The sequence below is a fragment of the Falco rusticolus genome, chromosome 12, assembly GCF_015220075.1.
Source record: "Falco rusticolus isolate bFalRus1 chromosome 12, bFalRus1.pri, whole genome shotgun sequence".
In the NCBI taxonomy this organism is placed as follows: Eukaryota; Metazoa; Chordata; class Aves; order Falconiformes; family Falconidae; genus Falco; species Falco rusticolus.
The window spans coordinates 18746753-18773445 of NC_051198.1; the positions used below are offsets into that span (position 1 = coordinate 18746753).

Here is a 26693-nt window from a genome sequence, read left to right on the forward strand (position 1 = left end):
GTGCCTTTATAATAGGAATAATGATGATAAGGTTCTATTAACTTGTAAATTGAAGGTAAAATTTATGAAAGCTTTGTGCAGAAACAGACAAATTGAAAACAAGCTCCTTGACAAACAGACAAATTGAAAACAAGTTTCCCTCTGTGTTAACTACTTTAGTTATTCTGTTTGTTTTACATGTGTAATGTAAAACTATCTAAAATCCTCTGTAGCAGAAAATGTGGACTGTTCTTGAGGTTGAGGATGCTTTATGTCTATATGATTTCTGCTAAAAAATCTACAGCACCATTTTTACTTCAAGATTCTATCTTGTATGTACAGAGTCAGAAAAATATTAACTCACAGAAATCCCAGTTAAATCTCTGGGGCCTAAACACATATTTGAAGCCCTTGTGTGCAAATGTGTATCTGTGCTCTCCTGGACAGGGAGGATCTTCATAACCTGCTGTCTTAAGTCAAAGCTAGAAAATAGGAAGATGAACGTGGTAAACTGACCTGAATGAAAGTTGACCCAAAGTGAAACATCCTAACATTGTATGTGCTGGCCTGAGGTGACTTCAGTCCATTCCTTTGTTTTAAATAAATTAGGGGCATAATGTTAATGTTTGTTTCTATTGAGTGAGTGAAATACGTTCAATAAAACAAAAATTACTGTAAACCTAACCATATGAGCAGATAATTTAGTTGCTGTTGTAGTTATAAAAGTTTTCATTAAAATGAATTGATGTAATTTTTCTGGGGTTTTTTTGATGTAATTTTTTTCTGGCATGCAATTCCATGCATAATGTACACATCCCTTATTCATTAGCTTCACCATACTAAGTAAAAAAGCAGTTACTTTTCACAGAGTGATTCCAGACAGAAAGTATGTGGGTTGTTTGGGGCAAGATTTTTTTTTTTTTTTTTTTTTTGTGGCAAGAGATTACAGATACTAGTTATATAGGTAGTGGTTAAACAGAGTTCTTGGTGGCTCTCTAGAGATACATACATATCTCTTTATATGTGTGTGTATACATGCATGTGTATGCGCATATGCACACTCATGCATATACACAGTTAACTTTCTAAAAAAGTTAAAAATACTTGTTTTATATATACTTTTATATACATGCATATATACTAACATGTTTGTGCATGTATATAGAAGTTGAGTGTTGATTAATGTGTTGATACAGCTATCAGGTTGTATCTGTGATGTTGGGTTTAAGTGATATTCCCCTGTTTTTATTCTGAGCCCCTTGTACACTTACTTTTCTTGCTAGTATAGCAACAAAAGTACTCTTGGAAGAGGACTTCACAAGTTATTTTAGTGAACTGTGTGTTGCATAATTTTTCCTCTAAGTCACACTTTTCCTGAAGTATTTGTTCTACACAGGTGCTCTTTCCGTACCTGATTATACAAAGGGTATAATAAATAGCAAAACAAGAGGTATAAAGAGACTTGTACTTAAAAGAGATCAAAGCAAACCAGACCATGCAGTCCTTTGGAAATCTTGGCTAGCTTTCTTGTAAATAAAAGTGCTTCTAAAGCAGAAGGTATTTAACTACTGTATTTATACAGGCCTTGATTGACAGTTCAGTTATTAACCTCATAAAAACACAGCAATGTAAACTAGTAAGAATGTTTATTCTAGCACTTCTATCCGAAAGAAAATGATAACCAAGATAGAGTGGCATATTCTTAGTTCCTTTTAAGTATTTGTTTTAGGGCTGTGTAGCATAAAAGAATGTTTTTTCAAGTCAGTGAACTTAAACTATTTTGCTTACTGTTCTAGGATTTAAGTATTTTCTAATTCTTAACAAAACAAATGTTAGATTTATTGAAGATGCAGAGTCACCACCTCTTTATTGAAGGTGCAGATCCCACCACTTTATAATGATTCTTCTTTCCCCTTCATAGTGCTTTGCATTTCATTTGGGGTAAAAAAGAAATCTGAATTGTTTTTTGTAACTAACTTGATGTGGTTATAGAAAAGTTGTCCCTTGTCACTGAAGAGGTGTCCTGTATCATGTTAGAAAAACAAGTATGCAATCATCTTTTATACCCTTGCTCTTGGGCTCATTAGCTGATGTATTGCACCAGTTGTTTTCTAATTGTTTTTTCCAGGTTTCATTGTGGTTTTTCAAGCCTCGCCCCAAAATTACATGGCCATTTCTTTTTCTTTTGTGGGAGCACCAAAATTCTCTTCTGCATGTGAAATGTTTGAAAGGAGCTTATCGTGAGTGCTGGGACAGGATTCAGGAATTTTTTAGGTATGTTCTTTAAAACAAAATTATCTGAAGCAAACTCTTAAAATTTATATATATTTACATTTCTAAAAAACCTTTTCTGTTGCTGTTGTCTCTATCTCTTAGTCAGAATGGAGATGATTCTCTGGTTGACGTCCAGAGGGACTGCTAATCAAGAGCTTTTATAAATATATACTATTTCTGAATTTTTAAAAAATATATGTAAGCAGTTATTTTTATTTCATGATCAAAAACCAGGTAAATCTCAAGAATTTTGTTGTTCTTAGTAGCAGCTATTGCTTAGTGTAATTGCAGTAGGTAGTAATGGCAAACAAATACAGGAAGACCAGAAAACCACTGATCTGTTAAGAAGACAAGGTTAGAACCATGGTGATGGAGTGGGAGGTAGCTAAATGGAATCATAGAAACTGTAAAAGGATTTCTTGATCCTGTTTCCTTGATTCTTTTTCAAAGCATGATCGTTAGCAACACTCGATCAGGTCAGCAGTGACTTTGGATGAGTTAAAATCCTCCAAAGATGGAGCCTCTGAGTAACATGTTTCAGTGCTTCATTCCCTTTTTTCCTATTGGCCAATTTAAAACTCCCAAGCTATGATTTGTACCATCTGCAACTACTACAAGAAGTTTAGCTCTCTAATCTTTGATTCCTTCAAGTCGTTGTAGGCTGCAGTTGGATCTTCCCTGGACCTCCTCTTTGTCAAACACAACAAACCTGGCTCCTTCAGTTTGTTCTCGCAGTGCATGTACTCTAGGCCATGTCCATCTGAGCAGCGGTTTGCTGGACCCTCTCCTGGTTCTTCTAACCTCTTCTGAACCTGGTAACCCAAAACTGGATTGAGGATTCACTGTGCGAGGTAGAGGAGGCTAGGAACTTCCCTTGATCTGCTGCCGCATTTATCCTAATGGACATAGTCCTGTATGTCGTTTGCCTGGTTTACAGTGAGGATGTGCCGTTGGCCCAAACAGAGCTTGGCATCCACTGCAACCCCCAGGTCCTATCCCATGGGGCTGTGACTGAGCCAGATGGCTTTCAGCCTGTACTGATGCTCAGGGTTATTCAGCCCAGGTGCAAACTTTTGCATTCTCTTTGTTGAACAGCATGAGGTTTCTGTTGGCCCAAGACTCAAGTTTCTCAAGGTTTGTCTGGACTGAACTTCTGCTGTCTGGTGTTTCAGCTACTCCCCCTAATTCAGTGATGCCTGCAGATCTGCAGAGGTTGCTTTCTATCTCGTCAACCAAGTTGATAAAAATGTTGAGGGATGTCAGGGGATGTGGAGGATTCCACTGGTTACCAGCCAACAACCAAATGCGGCACCACTGATACCCTTTGGGCCTGGTGGTCCAGCCCAAATGCTTCCTTTATCCAAGTTGTACTCTCTCAGCTTCCCAGCTTTGAAAGCCGAGTGAAGCTGAACCTGTTTGAGTACAGCATTTTTCTAGTCCATTTTAAAGTTGTTTGCCTTAATAGAAATGTAGCTTAACTGCTTTCCCTAAAAAATAAGAACGAGCAGATTCCAAGAATAGTTTTAGAACTGTGAGAATTGTTTTATCAATCGTCAAAAATCTGTTTGAGTTTCGTCTATTGGAATGTTCGCCATTTTTGGATTCTTTGTGCATTTAGGGACAAGTTCCTTTATGTTGGTTTTGCTGTCAATTACTTCTTTATGGATGTGAAACTGAAACCTGGCAAGTTTGGAGCCTTTCAAGTAGCATGTACACTCTCTTCCCAAATGCCGGTTATGGTGCTTGCCTTGGAATTTGCAGATTACCTCCTTGACCTGACCATAATGGGGTCACTTTAGGATAAATTTAAGGTTCTCCTCCTCTAACTTCAAGTCAAGTGAAAACTGCAATTTTTTTGGAGGTTTTTTTTTTTTTTTTAAGAAGGTGTGAGCCACCTGTTCACCCTTTCAGAAACACACTGCAGACTTCAGTTTTGTTTAAAAATACAGGCAAGTTCTTAAGGGTGATCACTGAGTGCCTGGAACTTCAGAAAGGGAGTTCTAGAAAGTTTTTCATACTAATCTAGCATGCATTTTGGAATCTGCTAGCACATAGTCTTAGTCTGGTTGATGTCAGGGGTGAGATTTGAAAATTACAGGTCGCTAATCTTTATATAATTCTTATCAGCAACAGTTAAGCACCAGTTGAACTGCATGTGTTGAAGAAAGGGTTGGATTTTCCATGCAGATCAGCCTGTCACAGAATCACGGGAGCACATGGTAGTAGTGGTCCTGCTGGTGCATTGACTCAGTTCTTTTCATAAACAAGCTTGCTATTCTGTTCCTGTTATAAACTGACGACTTTGCATCTTAAAAAGTTTGCTTTTCCCCATTATTTCTGCAGGAAGACTCCCTGAATGCCACCTTCTCAAGTAAAACTTCTCAAGAATCTTGCTGCTTTGATCATTAGAAACTGAACTTGCAATGTGTATTTGTTTATGGCCATTTAATGCTCATTTGTTCTTATGCCAGCATTGTCCTTTATTTTAAATAATTATTTTCCCTCCAGATTCTTCCCTTGAGGTAGTTGTGGATGCCAGTCATATGTCCCCTCTGTGTTAATTTTGCCAGACGAAACAAGTTGAGGTTTTAAATCTCCTCTCAGCAAATTTGCTTTCTATTCCCTTAGTCATACGAGCAGCTTTTTTTAAGTGTCTCTTTTAACTGGGAGCTAGCTGTGAGTTATTCCAGTTTATGTCTGTCTTGATTGTTGGAGGGTGGCTTTAGTACTTCCTTGTCCGTACTGACTGTATCAGGGCTGATGTGTGACAGAACCACATCTGCACTTTGTCCTCTTGATGAGGGATCCAAAGTACCAACTCATATGCTTGGATCCTTTTGCAGTTTCCAGCTGGAGACCTTCTAAGCTGTAACACATTTTTTCATTAGTCCTCATATATGCAGTTTTTTTATCTGCTATTAATTTGATTTTCTTCTAGTATTCGGGTCTTCAAGATACCCAGTTTTGTTCCATAGTGTTTGAATCTTCCCTCCCTACAGACAGCATCTTGTAACTTTTGTTTCATAGATGGATTTTCATTGTCACACTCATAACTTCTTTTACTGTGGTCTTCAATTAAACTAATAATAATATTGGTCCCAACAATAGATTCGGTCCACCAATAACTGACTTGACGTGTTCTTTCTGGGTCTTTGTGAAGTCCTGTTCCTTCTCTAGCTTACCCATTTTATGTAATAGCATACCCTCGTTGCAGTGTATCAAGTATTTTACTGTCGCTCATAGAGATTACAGTAGGGTTTCGTCTGTTTAACTGAAACTGTAGTTTCGCTGTGGACCTCGTGTAGGTGTTTCCTCAGACTACCATGCGGGATGTTGTCTGCTTCCTGCTGTTTTCTGTGTCTCACAGGAAGCCCATGGGGTTTATCTCTGCTCTGAGCTTTTTCCTCAGAGCCGCTGCCCTGCTTTTTACTTTGAAGTAAATTTTGAGTAAAAAAAGTGTAGATTTCAAACATTTTGTTTGTTGAGATAAGTTCTAGTCAAACAGATCTCTTGAATGTTATTTCCTTTGTCTAGAAATACCTTTACCATTCTTGGATGAGGTAGGGGTTAGGTTGGCATGATGTAGTTTCTAATAGTTTTGCACATTGCACTTCGTTCCATTTTATCTTACACCTTTATCTGTAACTGTTGTCTTTTACAAGTTTTTTTTTTTCCCTAAGTTTCTATATATTCTTGAGGCCAGAATAAAGGTCTGTAGTTTTCTGAATTGTTCTCCCTACCAGCACTTTTGTATAATTTAAATTGTTAAATATTTGTTTCCCTAGTTGTATATTATGCTGTCTTGCTATGTTCGAAAATCCAAGATAAGAAATTATCCTTTGAGTTGAATGTGTTAAATTCTTTTGAGTTTTGATTCCCCTTTAGTTAGTAAAATTTCTGGATTTTGTACCTTTATTGTTGTTAGCCGTCCTGCATGAAATGCAGTTGACTCATAATCTTTAGTGCTGTTTAAGGGAAAAAAAGAAATCATTTAATTCTTAAAGCATTTCTGAATTAGTTTTGGTCTTTATCATAACCTCAGTATAAAAGCATGTCATACATTTTTTTTCCTTGGTCTTTTTCGTATAGTTGAAAAAAATATTTTCTACTTATTTTAAGTTTATGCTTCTGAAGTTTATCTTTGTTAATAGGGAAATAAATTTCATATGTTTTGAGACAGAATCTAACCACTTAACAGGTGATAAGGGCTGGGGAAAGAATATGAATGTCAAAATGGGCAGTTAAAACCTAGTCAAGTTAGGTTAGTTGAGCTGCACGGTGGGGTTTTTTCATAGTTTAATGAAGGCAAAAGAAACAAATATGTAAAATGTGGATTATCTTTATATGTCTGTCATTTTGAGTGACAGTCTTGCCAAATTCAGTCCTGGTTTTTAAATGTTTTAAATGAAGAGGGCTTCATGAAAAACTACATTCTTGGTCTTGGTCTTTCAAAATACATCAGTCTATATTGGTTTTTTTTCACATTCCAAATCTGTTTTTCCATTTTTAAAATAGTATTCTTATTTCTCCTGTCACCAGTCTGACCATTTATTTGTCAGATGATCTGTTAGCAGTATTTATGTTCAAAAAAAGCACTAGATACCCTTAGTGCCCTCAGATTCATTGTTTCTATATCCCACCTATGCTATACTCAAATATGAGCATGTTTACTGCAAATGTTCTTTAACTTGTCAGTTACTAAAAGCAGCATACAAGGTTATAAAGCCTTCAGTTCTGAAAAATAAATGAAAGAACAGAAACAGGTAATCTTTGACACATGTTGCAGTAAAATGATACATACGCCCTAGTGTCACAGCATGGTTTTAATCTACAATATTCTCTTAAGTGCACAACACAGCTTAAAAAAAGAACACTGTAACATCCATAGTTTTATTCTTAAATGTATTTCTTTAAATGAAGTTGAATAATTCACACTCATTATGCATAAAGGTGGAATAGTTATTTATAAAGATGCTAGCTGTTTAAACATAGATACTTACCCTTGCATTATGTAGCATCAAGTTGCTACTCAGACAAGCATAATGTATCGTGACCAGAGGTGTCACAGATTTCAGTGGCATTTATGAATTTGGTTTTAGAAGTTTGATGATACTGAATGTCTTCAACCCCAAGTTCTACTCAGAAAAGTGATAAAGCCAAAAAGCAGTGCTAAATGAATGGTAGAACTACTGACAATCAAGAGTATAATAAGGGCGGTTATTTAGGTTATTTAGGCAGATTTAGGTAATTTCAGAGGAAAGTAAAACTGGTTTTTGCTTTTTTCTGAAAGAAGCATTACAAACTAGATTGCTGTTCATGCTTAAAATAAATTAAATTAGACATTTCCTTAAATTTTATAGAGATTTGCAGTTTGCTTCCCTTAGTTTTATAGATTTACAGTCCTCTTTTGTTATGTCTCTTTTTTTTAAAAAATTAAGTTTTACTACTACAGTTGCTGATTTTTTTTTTTTTTTGGTAACTTAGCTGTGATTCACTGTTGTCTTCCAAATGCTTACTGCTAAGAATTAAATTCTATCCTTTGTAGCATCACATGCCTTCAGAATAACTTCTTGTCTATTTATATGAACTCTTTATTCTGTGAAGTATCTTTCTTGCTGTCATCCCAACCTTCTTCCCCCTGTCTGGGGCAGACAAAAATAGGAAAGAGTTTGTTTGATTCAAGGTCATGCAGAGAATAGTTAGGAGTGCTGGGTGTAGCTTGATTCTGTATAGCATGGTACATACATACCTCTGTATGTCTGTTTTTTGTTAATGGAACATCTCTTCAGGTAGGAAACCTGAGTTAAAATGGGAAAGAAACTCACGTGTGTCTCCCCTTCTATGTAAACACTCTTTGTCAGTCTGTCTTCTGAAAAATGCTAAACATGACTGCAGTCTCTAGCCATCAAAATGGAACCTTTTGGGAATGGGTTGTACTCAAATTTAGTCTGGCTTTTCTGCAGAGTTACTTACCTATGACAACGCATGAACATTGTTAAACTGTAGAGTGAGTTGTAAATATTGTGTCTTCCTTTTTATGTACCACAGCATTCTGTGTGTATACAGTTTTGCAAACTATTTTTACAAGTTAATTTAGGAGGATGTAAGTACTTCTGTTGGTTTATCTCTCAACTTTTTGATATCAAACATCATTTAAATGATATACTTAAATGTCATTTTACATTGGGGAGAGGGATTTTATTGTAAGCATCACAAGCCCACTGATAACTTTTGTATTTCATTACCATGCTCCCTATTTCAGTAAATAACCTTCCACTAGTCCATTGTTTAGGTCTCAGTAATCCCATTTGAAATTCTGGATTGTGAAATTCTCCTACTTTGGGTTACTAACAGGAAAAAAGAAAATACTGTTATAGAGCCTGTGCTTGAATGTACTGTCAACGATGAGCTCTGAAACAATATAAAAATAATTTCAGCAGGATGTGGGGAAAAATACTGGTGTCTTAAGGCTCTTCCCAGTTACTTCTCTTATAAACTTGTTTTAGGGTGAGTAGATGTAAAATCCTGTGATCTGAAAAATGTTGGTTTTAAGGATTTAATTATGGTAGCTACATAGTGAAAAGCCTCTGTTTGAATGTGTCAGTGACTAATGAGAAGACAGTTATTTATATTTTTAATTTAAACCTGTAATTCCATGTCAGATGTTTTAGAAAAGCAGGGAGAAGTTTGTTCCACGAAAGTGTCAGCAGTATTTTTTTGATTGTTTTAGCTCACACTTAGTTGATCTGTTCCTTTATAGGTATGTTAAGGACTTATCTTCTTTTAAAGATATGGATAGTTTATTACTTACAAAGCCTAACTCACATTTGTGTGTGTGTGCACGTGTGTAAGTGTGTTTCTATCACTAACATGCATTAGCCAAATCTTAAAATCTATTTTTCAAAGCAGTGTAGTTTTTGATGAAATTCATAGAAAATATGTGGCTTAGTGTCATGAACATTTTTGAAAAGCAGAACCATTGCATTTTTTTGGTGTTCCAGTCACAGTTCCTGTACACAAATACTTGTGTGTGCCTAATAGTACATACATGTTTCCAGGAGCAACAAGCATGGTCAGTAATCAAAAACAAAATAACTAAATACCTCTGTTGTACTCAATCTGGCTGTTTTGCTTTCTGCTCGTTCTGCAGTTGCACATCTCCCTGCCTTGACATCCCCAGGTAGCGGATTCACAGTTAAGTCTGTGCTCTGTGTTTTTGAGAACACCTTTTCATTTTGCAGCACTTGTGCTAATTTGTACTGTTTCTTGTTTCCTCTCTGAACTGGAAGAAAATCATCCCTTGACAACCAGTCAGCTCAGACCGTTGTGTCACCTTTTTTTTTTTTTTTTTTCTTTTCTTTCTTTTTTCTTCCCTGAAAGTGCCTTTGGACATCTTTTCTGCAGGTACTGCTGATTAATGGTTTTGATTAGACTGCTCTTTCACCTCATGTAGCTTATGGAGCAGTAAACCAAGTGGGAGATTGTGTAAGTTACCCACTTTGGTAGTTAGCATTTTGTTTCCCTATCAAAAAGATTCCTAAAACCACACTAATTTCAAAGAATTTCTAGGCATTGTAAGGATGTTAATTTCCATTATTTAATACCGATTCAAACTTGGCCACTGAATTTTTAATACATTAAAAATGGGCGTCTTAAAAATACTTGTGTGAAACGCTAGTTGCATATGGTCCTCTCAAGCCTCTAACCAATGGCCGTCCATTCCATAGGATACTTAACCTCAATTCTGCTTTTGCTTGATGCACAGTGTGGCACGAGAGGTGACGGTGTCACAGCATTTTTCATTGATTTTTTTTTTTTAATATAGAGTTCTTGATGTTTATGTATGAAAACTCAACAGCAAGACAGGCTATTTCATTTGATACACTTAGAGCTTACGTTTTGTGCTGTCTCTGGCTTTGCATCTTCAGTTTGCTGTATAATGTATGTGGAAAAAAAATTGAAGTTGTTTTGAAGAAGCTGTTAAAAGAAATTACATGGGTGTTTTCTGCTTAAATAACCAGTGGTTATCAGCACTGATGTTTTTAAACCATCCTCGTTTGTGCTTCAATTTATATTCACTCACAGTTTGAATGCTTTTTTTAACTGAAATTTTTTTTGCAGATAGAACAGCTACTGCAAAGTCCTTGGTCATGCCCTTAGTTACAGCAGTTCACTGTACTGTTCTTATGTGCCTAAGGGAAGCTTGCCCTACCTCTTGGAACATTTGTTTCCATCTAGCAATCTGGTTTTGCTGTGTTTATTCTGTGGCCTGTGGCTAAAGCATGTTATGTTAGCTGAGTGCTGGAAGAAGCTCTGCTGATGCTTCCCATGTGCTGATTTACTCTTGCATGATTTGGGGGTTTTGTATGCTTATTTTTACATGCTTTCAAACTTGCAGTCTCATTGTTATGTTTCTAGACCTGGATCTGTCTGCTTGTTGGAAGCTCTGCATTGGAGTCATGCTAATATGTACTTATTTATCTTGGTTGATCATGTGGCAAGCAAATTGTTCAGTTGGCTTTCTTCTTCTAAATGGGTAGCCTGTTTTTTTGTTTGGGTTTGTTTTTTTTTTTTTTTGAAGGAAGTCTGTTTTATCTGCATACCACGTATGTCTAATTAGAACCTCTCCACTGTAACATTTAAGTGGTTCTTGATTAGACAATGCTAAATGGTTTCCTATAAACCAGGAAGCCATCCTTTATCTGATCAGAAGATTATAAAACAAACAAATACAGAAGATTTCTACTTACCTCTTTTTAGCTTGGATTGATTTTCTCTTGTGGTTTGAACTATGCTGCCTTATTAACTCTGGCTAGGGATGAGTTCAGTAGGTATTGGTAGATTGCTCTGTTTTGAATGTGGTTGCTCCATCTACACAATTGAAAACATGGCCTGGAAGTGCCACCACTGCCATGTGCTGGAGGCAGCACTGTGTAGAGGGCTAACAGAAGGTCAAATGCTTCCGTCACTCTGTTTTACAGGTCTGTGAATTACTATTCTGAGATGCTTTGCAGTGTCTGTAAAATATGAACATCTGTTAGTACATGCCTATTAAATATACTTTATTAGCTATTTAGTACAAGCCATACTAAAGCAAGTGTAGTCTTCCCTTGTTAAAGCAGAATGTTGTTAAAATGGTGCCAGAATTTAAGCTGCTGTATCTCTTTTGTGTGTGTGATTAAAGGGCTACAATCCTTTTTCCCCAAAAAGGCCTGACCAGTTTAGCTGACAAAGTGTTAGTATGCACACGTACAGAGTTACTTGTGTAAATGACTCTGTATCATCTTTTTTGATGAAAACATTGTGCCTTCTTTAAAAGGAATGCATCATGTGTGATGGTTTTTCCAGCTCTCTGACATCACTGTAGCATCAGATATCCAACAAGTAAACTGGTAATTTGAGTGCAACTAATTACTGTAGAATGTGAATTGTAACTCTTCTTCGTTCCCTTCTGCAGAATGACAGGAAGGGAGTTTTTCTCTTGGTTTCCAAGTCTTTATCCTTTCCTTCTCAAGCAGTTGGAGGCTGTAACCAATACTTTGAACAGGTAAGAGAAAGCTTAGAAATATAAAGTGCAGTGAAAAGGTTAAACTGACTTGTCACATACACCCTAATGCTGTTCTTTTCATCAGTGCTTCTTGAAACAATACAGTTCTACTAGTGTCTGCTGCTGAGTTATTTTTCCTATAACTTTTGCACATTACAGTAAGTCTGTGGAGCATGAACTACTGTTGAGTAATTAGTAGTTGCCACATTCCTAGGATCATATGTTAAAGAATGTGTATTTTTTCAGGGAAAGACAGAAACCGGGTGTTTGACTGTCTCATGTTTAACAATGAGACTTCCTAACATTTTAAAGTGATAACGGGGTCGTAGGCCTAATATAACCCTAAATGAACACTGACTCTGAGGAAGGTCCTTGAGCTCTTCTTAAGGACTCCACAAATGGTGGCTTAGAACTCCAATTTGATCAATGCAGATGATATCGTTTGGGATGACACTGATGCTGTTACCCCCAGGTTCATGAACTTGTAAAGTAAACCAGTGCTGGCTTTGTTTCTTCTTAAAATGCTGTGGTATAAACAGCGGAAGTTCAGCAGCTGATTTATGGGCAACGGGCCTGAGGTGGATACTTGGGAGCAGAAGTTTCACCAGTTGTTGCATGTTTTGCAGTTGCTGCTCTGAGAAAAGAGGGTGTATATATTCCGCACAGCAGTCTGCTTTACTTGACATTTTGAAAGGTGCCAGTGTCGTCACTGGAAAATTTTGGGAATTCTTTTAACTGAAAAAGATGGAAAGCTGCTGCCTGAGATACTGGCCTTGAATGCTTTTTTCCATGCATATTAAGGCTTGTATGTTACCATTAATCATTAACTAAATCAAGAAGTGTTGATTTTGACTTGGATTTCTGATTGTTTTTACAGTATGACTAGTAGCCACTTGGTGTCAATGACAAGAACTATTCTTTAATAAAGCCTGCTATTTAATAAATACTCATTCCCTTCCAGACTAAAAAAAAGACACTTTTTTAAAACCATCTTTTTCTAATTCAGCTTTCTCAGTTTCTGAGTTTCTAGAGTGACGTTATCTATGATGGTTTTTAATATTACTTAAAAGCGAAGACAGGTCACTGTATTAGGAATAAAGGAGGCCTGGGTTAATGTAGGAAAGCAAAGGCGGCACAGCCTTACGTGCCTTCATACAGGGGTCCCCAGTGGTGCTGTAGGAGAACTGGATGCCATGTTTGATCCCAGCAGGGTTTGCACATTCTTGTAATGATCAGCCTAGTGTACCTCCTTGAACCAGAAACACAGAAGGTATTGTGTGTGGAAAGGTCTCAAGACTAGCATGGAGGAGGATGCTTTTTTCACCAAATGCTTCTTACCATTTTTTTATTTAGTGAAGCTGAAGAGCTGAAAATCCATCCAAGCCTGTTCCTTTTGCTTTTAATCCTCGGAAGGCTTTATCCATCTCCAATGGATGGTACTTACTCAGCACTCAGCATGGCACCATTTGTCCCATTTATTATAAGGTAAGGTGATTTTGTGGTGGTTTTTATGTGATGTGCGCTCTTTCTTACATCTTTGAACTTTTTTCTAAAATGCCCTTTTAAGCTCTCTTCAGTGTTAATTATTATTAAATTATTATTAATGCTTGTTTTGAGGGGTGAGACAGCTTTTCAGCTCATCCAAGCCATTGTATGACTTGTTTTTAAACCTTCCATCTGTAAACGCTGTACAGCATGGCTGTGGCCACAGAGAGGGAGAGTAAAGGAAAACTGATGACCTTGACTGACTTTGGCAATGCAATTTGCTATGCAAACATCTGATGGGTTTTTCAGTCCTGCGGAGTGATTGTTTGTAACATTACATAAATGTAATGACTAATACATAGATTTGTAGATGTGTGTGTGTTATATATCCATTTCGATCCATGTATATATAGCTAGATGAAAAGTCATCTCAAAGGATATATCCATATCTTTAAGTTTTTATACAGTGTAAATTTCACTTATGGTGGTTACATCAAGATATTCAGCAGATATTACTGCTATTCTCTATGCCCCTGGTGTGAGATGGGTAGAAAAAGGAACAGGGCTGTGGCAAGTGAAGAGAAATAAGCATAATCTGTATTTGAGAGGAATCTTGCTGTCCGTGTGAAAGCTTCAGAGCAATAGGAGGAGAAAGTTCTGTACTTAATGTTGCTCCTTTAGTAGTGAAACAAGATAAAGTTGTTATCCTAAGATCTTCCAATTTTTATTTTAAACTACTGTTTATGTTAAAAAATAATAATAGCTCTGCTTATTCTTCACAGCAAGTGTGATGTAACTCTTGCTTCTTAAAAAGTTTTTGAATTTTCAAGAATAAATAACAACCTACCATTTTTTCTTAAGAGGAAAACCCCTTGTAGTTAAAAAAAGGTTTTAAATGCAATGTGTTTAACAATTAAAAATTATTGGTTTTCTTCTGTGTTTGAATATTAAATGCATTTAGGGGAAATGTTTAAAACTGGATTTGTTAGTTACATCATTGATTAGCTCTGTTTTTATGCCAATACACCAGAGAATGCTTTCTTATTTATATTATTTTTTTTAATATAATGTTTCAGCATATTTTCTGATATCTGTAATAGATTAACTTTTGATAAGCTTCTGATTACAGCTTTTGAGTTTTGTCTTTATATTATGACTGCTGCTTTTGGCAAGGTGCATATACCCGCAAAATAACTCTTCACACTTAATTAGCTTATTCTCTTGAGGTCATTTAAATCCATTCAGAAGATGTGGGGAGAAAAACCCAATAAAAATCTGTAAAAGAAGACCCTGAAGCATTTAAGAGACCTATATCATTGCATCTACCTTCCTTTAACTATGCTCCTAAAGAGAGTGGTGTGGCAGATAAAGATGATGCTTTCTGCATTTCCTTTCCATTGAATTTAGCAGTAAGTGTTGTGAATACAGGTTTAAGACTACAGTAAAATTCTTGCGTATTTCAGACAGAAAATTTTATCTGGGTGTGTAGACATGCGTTTTCTGTCAGGTTACTTAGCAAAGCATTAGCATTTTTTATGGTTGCCAGGGGACAATACCAAGGATTCTGCAGGGGGAAATGTGTGAGTTTATAATATAGCTCAGTGTGCTGTTTCTGGCTCTGTTTCTGTGAACAGCTCTTAACACCCTTGTTCTGTGAATACCACGATTGTTTTCAGTTCACTCTTGACTGCATTAGTTGAAATACATATGGGTGATTACCTGGGTAAGATAAATATGCTGCTGTTTTCCCTTCTGTTTCCCTTCCTATTTTCTGTTCTACAGGAGTAGATAAACGAAATTAAAAATCTTTCCTATTAGTTTAGTTGTTCTTTAGAAGGTAGCAATGAAGATTGTTGTGAAGTAACCACTTGGAATCAAAGAGGAAGCCTGCTGCTGAAGGCCTTATGCATCAGGACATTAAATTGTATATATTGACTGTCCCTTTGAATTGCTCAATATAGTATTGCATTACATAATTTCTACATATAAATATAATTACGTGTAGCCCAGTGCAATTACAACATTTAATTGCCATATTTTTACTGTGAGATTTTTATATTTGTGTCACTGTCAAGGAAAGATACTGCTTATGTGGTAGGGAGAGAGGAGGGGTGAATATAACCCGTAACGGATCTTCAGGCTCTTTCCGAGGCTCGGCGCGCAATGAAGAGGCATTCATTTGTGGCTCTGGACAGAGTACTTTCTGTGTTTGCAAGCAAATGAGCAGTTCTGTGAACAAAACTGGGTTTAGCAGGAAGAATTCAAATTGGGCTTCTGAAGAGTTTCACTTACGTCTGAGTGGAATTTTCCATCTAGTGGGAGTATTGCTGTGGTTGCTCTGACCGTGCTGAGACGAATTGCACAATATGAGTAGGATTAAATGCTACAAGGACAAATCTCAATCTCTGTATGCATGCATACTCGTTACTCCCTGTTGAACTAGGGCATTTGATTACCTATCTGCAGTTCTGTTAAAAGTTATTTTTTCCCCTTTCCTTTTGCAGATGTTTTATTTGGAAGGGAACACTTTGATTCACAACTTATTACCTCATCTTTTTTTTTTTAATAGCTAGATAGGTCTGCTTTAATGGTTACTTTCTGAGATGAAGGAATGTACAGAATGTTTTCGATTAACAAGGGAGGTAATCGGGAGGTAATGTTTTAAGTATGAAACAAAAACATAACCTCCCTTTCGCCTCCCCCTTCCAAAGACCTGTAATCTCTTTAGACTGATCTAAATTTGAGTTACCTTATGTCCTCTTGTACCATGGCATTGACAGAGTGTTTGTTTAGTGTTAAATGTTCTGTGCTGAATGCTCTGAAGGAGTAAAATGGGTATCGCTGTATTGACTTGGATACTTTTCAATAATTGAAGTCTAGCCCTATTTAGGAGTGTGAGTGTTTAATCCTTTGTGAAGCTTTTAAAAAATTAGTCTTAAAAGGATAAACAATGTAAAATTTTGTAAAATCTTTGGGTGTATGTGCCTTGTTTTCCACTTGACAAAACTGTTTTTAATTCCCAGTGCAATTTCCACTTCAAAATTTTGTCAGATAGACAGATTTCAAAACAGCATTGCTTCTAGGTAGGTTGTGTTGCAAGTCATTGAAGAAATTCAGTCTGAGAACAATTTAAATAGAAATGTGAACATCTTTCCATAAAATTAACACAGCTATGAAATAGATGCTGTTTTCTTGTGTAGAATTTTATAACTTGCATCTTTATGTAAAATGGAGGAGCTAAAATACAAAATCCCCTGATGCTGTTTTTAGTCTGGGATTGGGGTAGGTGGCAGTGGGAAGCACTAGTCCTTTACAGCTGTTCTTTTCCCCCTCCTGCCCCCCTCCATCCACCACCCCGAACTGGTATAGTGCTGTTTTGGTTTTGCATTCAAGTGGGCTTGGAGTTAATATACAAGGATAATTACTGTGACTGTTAGTTAATGACGGACACAAAGATGCAAGGAAAATAATTGTGTGTGGCGAGGAAAAATTTTCTGTAGGATGGAGTGTTGTCAGCTGCTCAGTTACTGTAAGTCATTCCTAAAAGCGCTTGGAGAAGAAGAGGGGAAGTCCATGTCAGCTGTGAGCAAACTGGCAGCTCAGTTGCTGCCATAGTGGCTATGATAGGAAAGCTCAAATAAATCTGTTACTTAAGTGGGCTGGATGCATCTGCTGGAGGGAATGTGGATTTACATTGGTCTAATTATCCCATGCCTTGGAAAGGCAGAGGAAACAGCTGAAGATGGTATGATTTCTCTTATTGGTACACTTTTTCTTCTGTTTGCCCTTTTTTTTTTGGGGGGGGGGGGGCGGGGGCTGAAGCTACAACATTCACAGCTTGCTTGTCAGAACAGACTCTTTGAAACCCCCTATATAGGCTGTTGGCAAAGTCAGCTCTGTAAATTTCTTAAAAGATGACTTGGCTAACATGGTGGGAGCTGTCAGGAGTGCCCCCTGTGCACTGCTGTGGTGCTGGTGGTGCCCACCTGCTGCATGGGAGCCCCTCACAAGTACCAATGCAGTGTCCCAAGGGGTTCCTGTGAAGCATGTCCTTGTGCAGTGCTTGCAGAGCCTGCGTCCAGCCATGCTGGTTGCCTGCTGTGGGGCCAAGATGGCGTTCCTTCAGTAAACTCTATTTTCTTGGGCTTTTTGAAGGGGTTAGGCCAAAAGTCTTCAACTCTAAAAATCTGTTACCCTAGGGATTTGGTGTACTGTTTCTGGATGCATTAAGTGAGTCTCACTTATTATGTTTTTTAGTGGAGATTTACAGCTGTGAGTCTGCCCTCCGCAAGAAGTGATGCGGACTGTTGGCCCCAATTTCTTTTGAAGTTGCGGGGAGGGGGGTGGCGGGAGCAAAGAAAAATCCTAGGGGCCACAATTCCACCTGAGTCTTTAGCCCATGCGTGTAATGCAGTACTCTTGGTTTTATTGAGTGGATAAATACACTTAAGTTTTGTTGACTTACAGTTAAATCTTTTTAAAATCAATCCAGATAATGTGCAGGTTACAGAAGATTTTTCTTAAAATTTAAGAGTGAACCAGATAATGTGCAGGTTACAGAAGATTTTTCTTAAAATTTAAGAGTGAACCAGATAATGTGCAGGTTACAGAAGATTTTTCTTAAAATTTAAGAGTGAAATGTGAGATCAGACTCCTTTATTGAAGTCCAAGAGGTTTAGTTAATAACACTGAGATTATTCCATAAATTGTTCTGTACGAAATGCTATTCAGAGCTTTTGTCAGATACCAACAAGCTTAGAAAGCTATTTTAAAAATGCTGTTACCTGAAATACAGATTTCTAATAGAAGTAGGAACTTAAGTTTTGATTTCTTACAATTAATTTTGTTCTGCAGTTTTTATTGGCCCAAGTGGATCACAGTCCATCTTTTAAAAATGTTTGTTGGAAATTTAAAAATAGGCCTTCAGTTGCACTCTGCCTGAGCCTAGTACAAAGGACAAGTTTTTAACAGCTCAATGATCTTTCCCTTGTAATGAAGCAACCTCATGATGTTGCATAGTACTGTATCACCCAAATACGGTTTTCAATTGCCTGATACATTTAATATATTTATGTTATTGTGCTGTGTTTTGCCATTGACTGATTTATATCTTGTTCTTTGATGCTTTCCTACTAAGATGCAAAATGTCGTTCTGATGCAGCCTTGCCTGTTTTTTTTCTCTCCCCATTATTTTCTACTTACGTTTACAAATTCCTTGCATATTCCTTTCAGTCTTCATTGCTCAGTTTACTTCAGATAAGGGGGGCAATATTATTGCCATAGTTCACATCTTTTGCTTTTGAACAATAAACCCACTTACATAGAGAGGCATACATAAAATTATGATCTTACTATTGTAACCTGTGTATACTAACGTTGCAAATCACAGAGTTCTGTGTTTTAGGCAGTGTGAAAAATGTGTATTAAATAATTGAGATTGATCCAGGTTTATTTTAGCTTCTTAGGAAGCGGAGCACTTGACCGTGAATTCTGGGGCTCTCTAGGAGTCACAGATTTGTCTTATTATCTTACAAATCTGAGAGAGCTTGCTTTTTAAAGAAATGTTTTAAGGAAAAGGACCCAAGTATAGTAGTATTAATATTTTAGAAGGTGGTGTGAATTTAAATATTCACTGATTAATAATGTTACTTGCATGTGGGTTGCTGTTTTGAAAAGAATATTCTTTGTTAACCTGTACCTATTAGTTTATTGCTCTGTGTTGTGTTTAATTATGTTAAGTTGTATCTGTCATGTGCCCAGTTCAGTTCCATTGTATCCCTGTGACAAAGCTTGTGTAGGCTTCACAGGAATTGGGTCTGGGCTAAGATGGAGTAATAAAGAAACAAAATTCAAATGTAAAACCAAGAGTGTCTGTGAGACTTTGAAATAAGTTTAAAACCTTACACTGAATAAAGAGCACAAGATGGGGGAGTGAGGTACTTCTGATAAAAGATCTCTTCAGTTTGTTTTGGAAGAGCTTGATTGAAGTCAGTCATGTATACCTCATTAAAATTGCTGTTTGTAAGTTGTTTGAATTCAATTTCCCTGATTTTTGTTTTGTTTCACACATGTACAATTGCATATGTAGGTCTAGTATATTATCATGTATCTGACTTGAAAGCAGCCATCTGACTTTCTGTAGGCTAAACACTGCTATCCTTTGGTAAGTGGCCAAGCAAGATAGCTGAACAGTTGTGCTCACTGTGCTTCATCTGCCTTTCTCCTCTATTTCCTTTATTGTACCAGCAGGAGAATTAATATTAACACTTGCCCATTTTCAACTGTCATTTCTGTAAGACTTGGAGTCTTATCAGGGATCTGATAAGCAAAGACATCTTGTGGGAATGCCTTTTCATATTAGATTAAAAGAACTATGTATGTTTATTGCAGCATTGTTGTATTAAAATGGTTGCTCTTGATTACAGTTGTTTATAAAAGCATTTCTGGCTTTCTGTATCATATGCATATCTTCTCAGTCTTTGGTTTCTGGTTTTTTTTTCTTCCTTAATCTAGTGTCTGATCAGTATAACTTCTTAGTATTATAACTGTCTGCAATAACTTATTATTTGGAATCCCTGTGATACTACTAGGAGCAGGCTCTGACCCATTGGAATTCCCTGTCCTTGCTGGGGAAGCTTGTGGGGCTGACCAGTCATTGCAAGATGAAGACAGATAGCCTTTTGATTATAGGCAAGGTTCTCAAAGTACATGAACTGGCATAGGCATTGGAAAAAAGAGCAATGTACACCTCTAAAACATACATTGTTTTTAGATTCTTTCTGTATTTTGCAGTGTTAATCTCTTGTTTGACATCTAAGATGGAAGTTTTGCATGGCTGGGGGAGAGGGGAGGGAGAGGAATGCATTTACCCTTTGAGCATAACTCCTCTTGTTAGCTGGAACTGGCTTGGAACTCTTCCATTTCTACTTAGTCTATTTTCTGTGCAATCGTGATTGCATAGTGAATAGCACTGATCTGTAAAAGTATTTATGGGTCACTGTAAGTATTTATTAATAAGAAGGCTTTAGGCTTTTTTTTAGCATATTTAAATAAGAAATGGTAAACAGTGTGTCGCTTTCTCAGTTTTGATTAAGTTCAAATTGCAGTCCTCTCTAGTACTACAATGTGCTTGATTGGCAGTAGGCTGTTCAAGACCTTCTGATCAAGTAAAAAAATCATTGTACATTTTTTATGTTCTTTGCTGTATTCCTCAGCCTTTTCTCTTAAACTGTGGGCAGTTGTTCCTTTCATGCTCAAGTGATGCTGATGGGGAATATTACAACCACTAGATACTCATCATTGATTCCTTATGTATATATTCCTTTATATATTACTGCTTCCTTATATATTCCAGATTTCACTGTGTTCATCTGTTTATTTTTCATTGGCAGATTATCATCTGAAGCAATTTAGGAAATATTCACAAACTGTAGGGACCTGTCAGATTCATGGGAAGTAGAAAGTGATGTCTAGCAGAGAAGTGTTCATGACCACTGAGAGGAACTGTCTTTCTCCAGTGTTGCAGATTCCTGAAGAAGAGGGCCGATGGCTGGGATCCTAAGTTGAAATTTGGTGTATACTACTTCTCTTTTGAAATATGATTCAGTAAAATGTATGGGTTGCTCAACTGTCAACACATGATTGGCAAAGTTGTTGTATTATTAATTTACATACTTAAAATTACCCAGTCAGTAAGTACTTTGCTGGTCAGGATAAGTAGCCAAATATTAACATTTAGCTTGTTCTGCAAATGTATTTGCGGGAAGGAACATGAAAATGGAGACAAATAATGCATTAACTGTGCAGAGGATGGTAGGTGTGTCAAGGAAAACCAAGTACAATGATATTTTGAAAAGCCAGTATTTTTAACGAAAACCAGCCTAAGAGGAGTCAATATCGGGAGAGCTTTCTGGCAGTGGGCTAGCTGCTTTTGGTGGTATGGCTGGAAGAAAAGCGTCTTTGAAAACCAAGATCCTTTGGTTGTTTTCATGGGTCTGATAGTAAGTTTTGAAAATTGCTCTTGTTACATTCCTGTTTACAGTTACCTGAAGCTTTCCAAATTATCATGGTGTGCTGAGATTTGATTTATACATTCAGCTTCCCTTTCACAGAGTTAAAAATAATGATACAGTTGCAAAGACAGAAGATAATTTGTCTACGTTTTTGTTGTCTTTTTTCCTGTTTTGGTAGTAAGTGGTATGTGTTTGTTTTAGTTATTCTGTAGTTGTGAAACATCATAATAACAATTCACAAATAACAAAGTTGAAATATGGTTGTGAATTAATATTTTTCTTTTACATGACCTTGAGTTAAGAGCAATTGTATTTTCTCTAGAATGCTGTGCATGAAAAACTAATGGAAGGAGCTCTAAACAAATAGTTAAGTAAATGTAGAGGTTAGCTACCTGGAGATAATGTTTAAGATTTCTTGATGATAATAATGCAAGAAAAGAGATGTTATTTTAAATTGTGTCAGCATGTTCTATAGCAAATCTCCATTTGAAGATAACATATTTCAGTTGGTCTATAGTTTATACATAAGTAAACTTAATAGTTGAAAAAAATCAAACCAGTTTTCATAGGCTTATACCTCAGAGATCTTAGTTTGTTGGCTGGCTGAACCAGAGCAATTCAAGTTTCTGTTGTTGGTTCTGCTTGGTATCAGTTGGCCACTTCTTACAATAACCTAGGTCTTGGTGACTAGAAGAGAGAAGTGTCTGTAGTTTCTTCCTAGAAAGCCCTTGGAAACATATGGAGAAACAGCTCCTGGCATAGCCTGTGGACAGCTTTCACAAATAAAAGGCTGTGTACTTTGCCTGCATAGTTCCTGCAGTATTTACAGCTACTCTTGATTCATTAGAGTGCTTGTGTGGAAAACATTGCCCTTACAAAAACATAAAGTTTTATCTTAATTGCCCAAGTTGGAAGAATAAAATACTTAACTTCTAGCCTCTATATACATTATGTTTGGGCAACCATTAACTTCACTTTAAAGAAAATAGATAAGAATGTAGAGGTTTAGTACTGCATAAATAACCTAAAATTAAACTTGATCTGTTTCTGTCCCTGGATACATTCAGACATTCATGTGTTGATTGTAGATCTAAAACCTCCGGCAAACTGTTGATACTTTTGTAATGTTTTTCTGCTTCTCAGGTAAATATTGAGATGCTATATCAAAACGCAGATTGTTCTGGGTTCTTTTTGGTTCTTAATTTCAGATTAAAGAACAAAAAATTGTGTTCAGGTCAATTACAATACAGGTATCCACAGTGGAATAAATTTTAAAAACTAAATTCTCTGGATACTTTAATTGCTAAGGGACACAGAACTCTAACAAAATGGGAGAGAGTTGTGTTTCTTTAGAAGTAAATACAAACCAAGGAAATCAATAAATGAATGAAAAAAATAGGTACATGTATAGCAAATTATTGTTCAGATTCTAGAAAACCTTACTCTTGCATTAATGAATAAGTACTATCCTGGTGATTTGTCCCCAGTATAGGAGTCCAATTTATGTTAATTGTGTGGAAGAATGAGTATTTTTAAAATGCTATTTTTGGACCTCTGTTTGCTTGGAAACTTGTAATATTGAATTTGAAAGTTGCTAAAATTAGTCTTTAAGGAGAGAACCTGAAGGGAAGAAAGTGAACCAGTATGTAATCATGAGGAATTGTTGTCTAAAAAAAGTGTATTTTTTTGAGTTATTTCACTTAATACAGACAGCACAATGCTCTTGAATCTTAATAACCAAACTCTTTCTAATAGGAACTGAATCGGTTGCTAAATACTTGTCTTTGTGATCCCCATCCATGTTTTCCCCTAATGTAATGTCATGGTTTTAATTCTTGCTTTAGAGCTGATAAAATAACTGTATAGCTGCATGGTGCAAGAAAGAGGAAACCTGTTTCTCATACAGCTTACTGTGTCTACATAGAATCAGGCAGAAGCTTTATTACAATTTTTTCTTTCCAGTGCATATGTTAGGACCTGGTGGAATAATTAGCTCCAGGGTTTAAAGGATACTATCTATTTGAATTTTATTTATTCAATTTTTTTAATCAGTTTTATCTTTTAAAAACCTAGAGGCTGTTAAAATGCTTTAACTAGCAGGCAGAGTTGGTTTGTTTGAACTGCCAGTCTGCCTTTCATGCCTCATGCTGCCCTCTTCTCCCAAACTCTTTTTGTGATGGTGGTGGGATACTTGATTTGACTTACAAGATTAGAGGCTCCTTCTGCAGAAATTCCATTCCTTGTTGTTCAGGCTGTTCTCCCATTGTTTCAGTTCTGTTTTCATGGCTGCTGTTCCCTCTTCCAACACTTTGTGGAGGCAATGGATGTGAATGTATTTCAGCTGACAACAAAATGGTGATGCTGCGATACTATCTGTAGGACTGCATAAAGTACTGTTAATAAGCAGTGACATAATTAGTGATGCAGAGATCACTGTGACAACATCAAGTAAACTTGGAGATATTTTCTCCTTGTTAATCCTTCTAACAACTGTAGGTATTACTTAATATAATGGACATATTTTCAGGTACAGATGTGATTATGTTCAAATTAGATCTATTCATTTGTTTCTGTAACCTTCATATAAAAGGTAATCCTTACTTGGTTTGTTGAGTTGGGTAACAGAAGGTCTGTTGAGGGGGAGTAATAAGAAAGGAAGAAAAATAAGCACATAGGAAACACCTGCAGTTTTTTGGTTTTGGGGGATTTTCTTCCCCCAAAAAAGTTTAAGATATATTTATTTACAGCTAGTGTTCTGTTGTTTGTAGCCAGAGTAATAAATTAGATACTTTGATGTGTGCAGAGGAGTATGGAATCTTTGTGCTTTATAAGAGTTGGTCATAAATCTTGTCAGTTAGGAAGATTGTTCAGGATCTAAGTGTTAAAGCCGGAGCGGAGGAGTGGAAATGCATTGAATCCACAGTTAAACAAAGTGAAACCTTCTCAGATTTATTGACTTTTTGTTCTTGATCATGGCCTGTTTGAAGTAAACATGTTTACATCCAGTACCTCGTGCACCTAGATAAACAGTACTGAGTTCAGCGTGGAGTACAGCTTCAATAGTTGTTAACAGCCCTCAGGATTTAATAGGAATGTATCACATGAGGATTTTGAACGTTTCGTTGCTTGTTGCTACCTTGAGATACAATAAAATCCAGTTAGCATACTGGATGTTTTTACATAATGACATTTTTGATATTTCTTAGTTTTTAAAGTCTGTACATGATGTGCATGTAAAGAAAGTGTCGCATACTGAAAACACTTCCCCCCCACCCCCCCCCCAAGTATTTTTCAAATCAAAGACAATGAAACAGTTTTAAATACAGGTTTGCACACACATATGCCCTAACAGATGCCAGACTCCTTTGCTTGTACTTGCCTGCAGAGATGATGAGAAGAGGCAGCCTGCAACGGATTTTAGTCATGTTGTTGGCAGGTGAAGCTCAGAGTCTGGATGGTGAAGGGGCCAAGGTTGGAGGTCCTGTTCCTTTCTGCAATGTCCTGGCAAGGCAACTGCCACCACTGATCTCGGGGATGGTAGTGTGTTAAGCTGCTGCAAGAGGAGCAACCGGAATAGTTTAACAGACTTAAAATATTTCTTTCTTTAAGCTGCTGGGTTTTGCTGCAGGTACAAACTGAGTTACAGTGATTACCGTAATTGTGTAACGGTTTGTCTTGATACAGCTTAAGAGATTGATTCACGTAGTTATTGCTAAATCCTAGATAAAATGAATATTTAAGAACACAGGTGGTAGACTCAGTGTTAAGGTGTGTAGCTGATCTTAGAGGCTGGTATAACAATAAACAGAAAATTGCTACATTAGGTTAGATTGTTGGGTTTTGTTACTCAGTTGTATCTGCATTCACTCCTTTCACTTTTTGAGAATTGATTCTGTTTAGTTTTATTAACAGGTAAGAGACTATATCTAAGTGGGATCCAGGAAAAATCAAAACTGCCTGTTCTTAATTTAGGGTGCTGTTACAGGTTATGGAAAAAGTATTGTATATTTTGACATTCTTCTGGCAAACTCTTTGCATGATTCAGGAATGAAGCCAAATGCCTTCAAAACATGAGAGATGCACATATAAGTGCCTTCAGGGTATGCAGAAGTTCAGGGATAGGTCACTAGTGGTGACTTGGCATGATACCTTGCACGGGTATGTGAATGGAGTGTTTTTGAAATGTTATCAGCCAGTTTCTTGCCAATTTTCTTTGAGTATTAGATTTAAAAAAATAAAACTATTTAAAAAAAAAAAAAAAGAAGAAGAAGAAACAGTAGGAATGTTAACCCCTCTCAGATTTGGGAAGCTATTTGCCCGTGTGAAATACCTTCCTTATGTTCCCATATGTTTTCCTATAAAGCAAATGCTTTATTGTTCTTCAGCTTTGTGATGCTTTTGTTCCTTAGTAGTGACTTTGCAGGAGTGCTCTTACGGGGATTTCCACCAAGATGTCAGTTGCTGTGACTACACTGCACCCTGTGTAGCAATCCGTAGTATGCGAAGTTAGCACTAATGTACAGTGGCAGGTTGGTGGCTAGGTTGCCCTCTGGGCAAGTAGTAGCTGTGGGTGTGCATTTCCCTTAGGCACAGAAAGTTGCAGAACTGGGTCCCCTGTGTCCTGGGCAAGTTCCTCAGGCACTGGGCACACCTGTGTGTTTGCTCAGCAGGAGGAGGAGGACAAAGTTATTGCCTCCTGATTTAAGATCCTCAAAGTGCAACACAGAACTGAATCTGAGGGTCCCAGTTAGGCTTCTTGAAGCCCTTGGCTTCTGAGGTTCTTACAGAGAACAAAAAATTTGGGGCATGAGGAGAGGTGAAGATCAGAGTCACCTGTAGTTTTGAGAATTGCAGTTTTGCCTTACACATTCAGTATAAATGCTGAGGTGGCAGTCTTTGTTGAGGACCCAGACTTTTGGCAGCTGAGACAATTTTGCCCATTACATGAAATTATTTTCTTCTTTTTAATTGTAGAACTGTCATTTCTATTTCCATAATAAATTTGATAAGGTAACAGCGTGGAACAAAGTTTGATATGTAAAATCCTGTATCTCCGTATAGATATGTGCATGTGTTACAAGTCTTTACTGTCATTTTTTGTAGGACAGCCAAGTTTAAAGTCAGGTTATCTAATAGTTGTTCTCAACTCCTTTTTTTGTTACTAGGAAATCCCCCACAAAATTCCACTCTAACTCATTGCATTGTGCTTGAGGAGAAAACCCCCTCTGAAGCATGTAGTGATGGAAAGTACCCTTGCACAAGTTAGAGGAAACCCTGGCATTTTACCCATTTTTCCACGCTTCCTGTTAAGGATGTCAGATTCCTTGGAATTTGTAAAAGGTCATGAACAAAATAAAGAACATTCCTGAATATACAGTTATAGCTAATTAAAAACT

At 36.8% G+C, this 26693-nt stretch overlaps 1 protein-coding gene across 4 annotated transcripts in view; it reads left to right on the forward strand.

Annotated features, from left to right (window-relative positions):
* Nucleotides 1-26693, forward strand: part of THADA (THADA armadillo repeat containing) — a 162342-nt gene that overhangs the window by 45570 nt on the left and 90079 nt on the right. For 3 of the 4 annotated variants that reach the window (XM_037405051.1, XM_037405054.1, XM_037405053.1), the window contains exons 27-28: nt 11711-11800; nt 13154-13285. In XM_037405051.1, the coding sequence (XP_037260948.1) occupies nt 11711-11800; nt 13154-13285 (222 nt within the window). Of the gene's footprint in view, nt 1-2107; nt 2254-11710; nt 11801-13153; nt 13286-26693 lie in introns of those variants that run through there. The other variant, XR_005106923.1, reaches the window with a different exon arrangement.